This window comes from Pseudoliparis swirei, chromosome 22, assembly GCF_029220125.1.
Source record: "Pseudoliparis swirei isolate HS2019 ecotype Mariana Trench chromosome 22, NWPU_hadal_v1, whole genome shotgun sequence".
NCBI classification, from domain to species: domain Eukaryota; kingdom Metazoa; phylum Chordata; class Actinopteri; order Perciformes; family Liparidae; genus Pseudoliparis; species Pseudoliparis swirei.
In genome coordinates, this window is record NC_079409.1 from 1,525,458 (window position 1) to 1,532,470 (window position 7,013).

General features: G+C 41.3%; 1 protein-coding gene across 1 annotated transcript; it reads left to right on the plus strand.

Moving 5' to 3' along the window:
• The first annotated feature begins 209 nt into the window (after positions 1-209).
• gbp (glycogen synthase kinase binding protein) lies at positions 210-2,153 on the plus strand. Its single transcript, XM_056406008.1, has one exon. The coding sequence runs from the start codon at positions 846-848 to the stop codon at positions 1,320-1,322; it is 477 nt and encodes a 158-aa protein (XP_056261983.1). The 5' UTR covers positions 210-845; the 3' UTR covers positions 1,323-2,153.
• The last annotated feature ends 4,860 nt before the right edge of the window (positions 2,154-7,013 follow it).

Here is a 7,013-nt window from a genome sequence, read left to right on the forward strand (position 1 = left end):
CTGCTGCTGGAGATATTTACCTACGTTACGTCATGTTTATTTATATATAGATATACATCGTGTATGCAGGGTCTTTTAATATGTGCACGATTTGAATAAATGTGATTGTTTTGAAGAAAGAAAGCGTCGATATGCATTATTCTGAAATATATATTGCTGAATTATAATACGTGATATATCATATATATTTATCATTATTATTATTATTTATGTTGTAATGTTATACTTAATATGATTATTATTATTGTTTTAATTGACGTATGGCATATGGCTGAGACTCCATCATTTGGCGCGGCCCCGTGCTGATTGTCCGCGTACACTCTGGTCGTTTCAGCTCGTGCACGTTTGGACATTTAAACTTCTCGTGAATTAGGATTCGTAAATAAATAAATGTCTTTTGATTGTTTTGTTCCCAGACGGAAGGCACAAACAGTGAGGAGTTACGTAACGTCCCAGCGAAGGGGGCCGACCAACGCGGTCGTGCGCTCGGGTCGAGGCGGGAAACCGGATCACGAGAGAAAAAAAAGTAAACGACCATTAAAGTTGATTTATTTTATGATATGTTTTTTATTACACGGTAATATCTTGAAATGTGAAGCCTACATAACTTCCGCTGAGTCACGCGTGACCACGGAGTGCATTTCGGATTAAAGAACTCCCCCCTCCCGGCCGTGCGACATGGTACGGTCCGCGCCGCGTCATCCATTGTTTACAAATCGACCTCCCGGGGTTCGTTGCGGCGTGGTGAGAGCGAGGAGCGGCCCGACGGCTCTCAGTCACACCGACCACCAGCGACGTAAACACCCCGAAACCACGCACCGACACCCGGGTCCGCCGCCGCCAGCATGCCGTGCCGGAAGGAGGACTACATCTTCCTGGAGCAGTCCGTGTCGGTGGACTCCAGCGAGGTGGACGCGCTGGTCTCGAGGATCGGAGAGGCGCTGCAGCTGCACAACAACAACAACAACAGCGGCGGCGGCGCGCACCAGAAGACGGTGTCCGTGTCCTGCCTGCACGGGCTCAGCGGCCGGCCAGAGGCCGTCCTCGGCGGAGGCGTCGCGGGTGGAGGTGCTCTGCAGAAGCGCCGCGGCTGCTGCATGCGGCTCCGGACCCACCGGGCGAGCCCGTACTGCGTCCCCGGGTCTGCCGGGGACCGGGACTGGGACCAGATCAGACCGTGGTATAAGAAACGGAAAGACGACGACGAGGAGGACGACGACCCGCACCGCATGCTGCAGGAGCTGATCCTCTCGGGGAACCTGATCAAAGAGGCCGTGAGGAGGCTCCAGGGCCCCAACGCGGCCGACGGCGGGCCGAGCTGATGCCGCACCGGGGGGGCCGGGGGTCTCTACCGGCCCCGGTCCCCTACACGGACACACGAACTGTTTTTTAGAATACAATCTCACGGGACTGGTAGCTATGCGTTTTCTAATGTGTTTTGTTTGTATGGGCCGGGCCCTCCGGGTGGGGGGTCCGTGTGGGGGGGGGGGGGTCCACCATCTTTAACCGTTTCATTGGAGAAGAAAGTTTATTTCAAACCCCCCTCCCCTTTTTTGTTTTTGAACGCAGATCTCGTGGGATTTTACGTGAAAACTCAGATCTCGCGAGAGGTTGTTTGTTTGCGCGTGTGAGTAGTTCTGTGAACAACAATGAGGTTGCTTGGTGATTGCGTCACCGTGAACAGAGACCGGAAGTCGGAGCGTCATTCATTTCTGATTTACCACCGAAACTTGTCCATGTGTTATTTTTTGGGGGAGGGGCGCAGACCTTCATGGTGGGGGCAGGAGACCATTTTGTTTACAACCACATGCCCCCCCCCATGCTCATTGAATGTCATCGTCAGTGAGCTGGTTTATATACATGTGTGTATTTACACATACGTGTGTGTGTGTATATGTGCATAACTGTCAGCACCACATTTAGCTCTCCGACTTTTATTTTCAAAGAACTTTAACCGGAGAGGAAGCCGTTTGTCGTGGGGGTCGCTGGTCACGTGACTTCCGTGGTGCTCACCTGTGAATTCCCACCGAGGAGTTGTTGTTTCTATTCCGTGAAGAAGAACTGCTTCGTACCGAAGCCTCTGTGAGTTCCTGTATCCAGGAGTCTGTTTCTGTTCCTTTGTGTTTAATAAAAGCCATTTTGTTTTTCCAGAAGCTTCTTTGTGGCTCGTTTCTTCTTCTTTGTCCCACGTGGTCCTGAAGGACACGTGCTCGTTATCGGCCTATAAATACCCGGTTGACGGCGTGACACCGGGAACATGTGCTCCGCGCGCTCCCTCTGGGGGCCGACGGGACGTACCTCAATAATAATAATTAATTAGTACATTAATATATTATTACAGTTTTTTATATTGAGTCTTAAAGACATGAACAGTTATAGTGTTATTTTCTACGAATATTTACTCCTAAATGATATGTCTAAAATCAAATATATATATTAGTGCTGTGAAAAATAACGCGTTAATTAAATGACAGGTTTAACTAGTTTTTTTAACGCATGCGCAGAATGAGCTTCCGGTCCGTCTGTTGTTGGTCGTCTCTCCAGCAGCATGTCATTCTGTCTCTACGTGTCGCGCGCCGGCGTGTGCGCGCACATCGGGATGAAAAAAAGTCACTTGCACCCCCACCCGATGCTGGCGCGCGCACTGGTGAGCAATGCAGGGCTCTCAAGTGTCACGCATTGAGCGTGAGACTCACGCATTTTGGTCTTAACTCACGCACTCCCGCCACACATCGTATTTCTCACGCTGAAAAAAACTCTCGGCTCTTTAATGTTTTAATGCAGGGGTGCTCAATATGTCGATCGCGGTCGCCGCAGAGCTTCGATGCCCATTTTGACCCAGGAAAAACCCTGAATGTATATATGGGATTAATCATGATTAATCCACAGAAACATGTGATTAACCTGATTAAAAATGTTAATTGTTTCACAGCCCTAATATATATATAAATACATTATTGATATATATACATAATTTATTTATATATTATCTATTCATATTTGTAAATAATATATATGTATATTTTGAATATTATTTAGAAAGATGAGAAGCAAAAATACAGCAACACGTCACTCTCAGATGAAAGTATTAAGTTATATACAGGACTGTCTCAGAAAATTAGAATATTGTGATGAAGTTCTTTATTTTCTGTAATGCAATTAAAAAAACAAAAATGTCATGCATTCTGGATTCATTACAAATCAACTGAAATATTGCAAGCCTTTTATTCTGATTTATTGCTGATTATGGCTTACAGCTTAAGAAAACTCAAATATCCTATCTCTAAATATTAGAATATCATGAAAAAGTATACTAGTAGGGTATTAAACAAATCACTTGAATTGTCTAATTAACTCGAAACACCTGCAAGGGTTTCCTGAGCCTTGACAAACACTCAGCTGTTATAAATCTTTTTTTACTTGGTCTGAGGAAATATTCTAATTTTATGAGATAGGATTTTAGAGTTTTCTTAAGCTGTAAGCCATAATCAGCAATATTAAAAGAATAAAAGGCTTGCAATATTTCAGTTGATTTGTAATGAATCCAGAATGCATGACATTTTTGTTTTTTTAATTGCATTACAGAAAATAAAGAACTTTATCACAATATTCTAATTTTCTGAGACAGTCCTGTATATGTCATATTAACTACATATATACAACAATTTGTAGAGAGGATGGAAACATGATACTAGTTTAATATTTATAGCAAATAAAGCCTCAGTTTCTGTTCAATATATGATTATTTCATTCAACTTAGTTTATCGTGATTTAATAATGAGTTCTTTGTTCTAGATAGCTTCTCTTCTAATCATGGTACTTCTGTTTATTAATCATAAGTCCTTGTTTCTAGCCTTGATGTGGATATCGAAGACTATATCCGGTTGAAACCACAGGATATTATTGTCTATCTTTCTTCTATTTTGTATTTTCTTCCATTTTTTTTGTCGTTTGAACTTATTTTCCGATTGTATTTTATTCGTATCAGTCTGATTTGTTTTACTTGACAGCTTCAAGTGAGCCCAGATGGACCGGCTGTTGGATTAAATATATTTGGGTTATTTTATTTCATTTTTTCTTCCATTATATTTTTACCCTTTGTTGGTGTAGTGGCTGTGTGGCTCCACTAGAGGGCGCTGTGGCCCCCACACCTGTCACGCTCAGAAGCCTCACACACTTCCCATGACCTTCTTTCTCTGCAGGTGTAAAATGGAAAAAGTCATGACGTCATTGAGAGAACATTACGACTTAACTCTTCCAACATTCATGTGACACGTTTCTCCTCGAAATATTACACTTTAATCATATTCCTTCATTGGTGGATCACACTTTTTATTTGCAATTGCCATATAACATAACAAAAGCACCCAGCAAGCTGTGTTGTCTCTCCTGACCACCAGGGGGCGACTCCTCTGGTTGTATAGAAGTCTATGCTTCATGTGTTAAAGCTGAATTCTCTCTCCTGACCACCAGGGGGGGACTCCTCTGGTTGTATAGAAGTATATGCTTCATGTGTTAAAGCTGCATTCTCTCTCCTGACCACCAGGGGGCTCCTCTGGTTGTATAGAAGTCTATGCTTCATGTGTTAAAGCTGCATTCTCTCTCCTGACCACCAGGGGGCGACTCCTCTGGTTGTATAGAAGTCTATGCTTCAATAAAAGACTCAAGTAACTAGCATTTATGCCAATTTCATGTTGACTTACGTCGCTCTTAAGTAATCTGAAATAGTTTAGAAATTGTTTTTAAAAATAACTTCCTGTTATTCTTTTTGAAAAAAAGAGTTCTTGGAACTAAGTTTTCCTTTTAAATAAAACGCCGATGAGAAGTAAATGGAATGCAGATCTTCTTACACTCGGTTGATCTTTGTTTTGTGAATCACTCATGTAAAAATGTGAAACACATATGGCAACATGTGAATCACACATGGCAACATGTGAATCACTCATGTAAACATGTGAATCACACATGGCAACATGTAAATCACTCATGTAAACATATGAATCACACATGGCAACATGTGAATCACTCATGTAAACATGTGAATCACACATGGCAACATGTGAATCACTCATGTAAATATGTGAGTCACACATGGCAACATGTGAATCACTCATGTAAACATGTGAAACACATATGGCAACATGTGAATCACACATGGCAACATGTGAATCACTCATGTAAACATGTGAATCACACATGTAAACATGTGAATCACACATGGCAACATGTGAATCACTCATGTAAAAATGTGAAACACATATGGCAACATGTGAATCACACATGGCAACATGTGAATCACTCATGTAAACATGTGAATCACACATGTAAACATGTGAATCACTCATGGCAACATGTGAATCACTCATGTAAACATGTGAATCACATATGGCAACATGTGAATCACAGATGGCAACATGTGAATCACTCATGTAAACATGTGAATCACACATGTAAACATGTGAATCACACATGGCAACATGTAAATCACTCATGTAAACATATGAATCACACATGGCAACATGTGAATCACTCATGTAAACATGTGAATCACACATGTAAACATGTGAATCACACATGGCAACATGTAAATCACTCATGTAAACATATGAATCACACATGGCAACATGTGAATCACTCATGTAAACATGTGAATCACACATGGCAACATGTGAATCACTCATGTAAATATGTGAGTCACACATGGCAACATGTGAATCACTCATGTAAACATGTGAAACACATATGGCAACATGTGAATCACACATGGCAACATGTGAATCACTCATGTAAACATGTGAAACACATATGGCAACATATGAATCACACATGGCAACATGTGAATCACTCATGTAAACATGTGAATCACACATGTAAACATGTGAATCACACATGGCAACATGTGAATCACTCATGTAAAAATGTGAAACACATATGGCAACATGTGAATCACACATGGCAACATGTGAATCACTCATGTAAACATGTGAATCACACATGTAAACATGTGAATCACTCATGGCAACATGTGAATCACTCATGTAAACATGTGAATCACATATGGCAACATGTGAATCACTCATGGCAACATGTGAATCACACATGTTGACATGTGAATCACTCATGTAAACATGTGAATCACATATGGCAACATGTGAATCACTCATGGCAACATGTGAATCACTCATGTAAACATGTGAATCACACATGGCAACATGTGAATCACTCATGGCAACATGTGAATCACATATGGCAACATGTGAATCACTCATGTAATCATGTGAATCACACATGGCAACATGTGAATCACACGTGTAAACATGTGAATCACACATATAACTCAAATGGCCACTCGGTAGAGCGCATATCTTCGCATATCACAATATTGGGCATTGAATTATGAACATTTTGGCATTAGTTGCATGCCAATTGGATAAAAATTGACCGTGCTATGGTAAAAAGAAGATTTCGACCTTTTCATGACCTTGACCTTTGACCCGATTGATCCCAAAATCTAATCAAATGGTCCCCGGATAATAACCAATCATCCCACCAAATGTCATGCGATTCGGTTTAAAACTTTTTTTGTGATGCGAGGAACACGCATACAAATAAATAAATACACGGCGATCAAAACATAACCTTCCGCATGTTCAATGCGAAGGTAAACATGTGAATCACTCATGTAAACATGTGAATCACTCATGTAAACATGTGAATCACTCATGTTGACATGTGAATCACACACATAAACATGTGAATCACACATGTCAACATGTGAATCATTCATGTAAACATGTGAATCACACATGTCAACATGTGAATCACTCATGTAAACATGTGAATCACTCATGTTGACATGTGAATCACTCATGTTGACATGTGAATCACTCATGTTGACATGTGAATCACACACGTAAACATGTGAATCACACATGTCAACATGTGAATCACTCATGTTGACATGTGAATCACACACATAAACATGTGAATCACTCATGTCAACATGTGAATCA

Coding starts and splice junctions, on each gene's coding strand:
- gbp (XM_056406008.1), top strand. CDS start 846: ATGCCGTGCCGGAAGGAGGACTACATCTTCCTGGAGCAGTCCGTGTCG.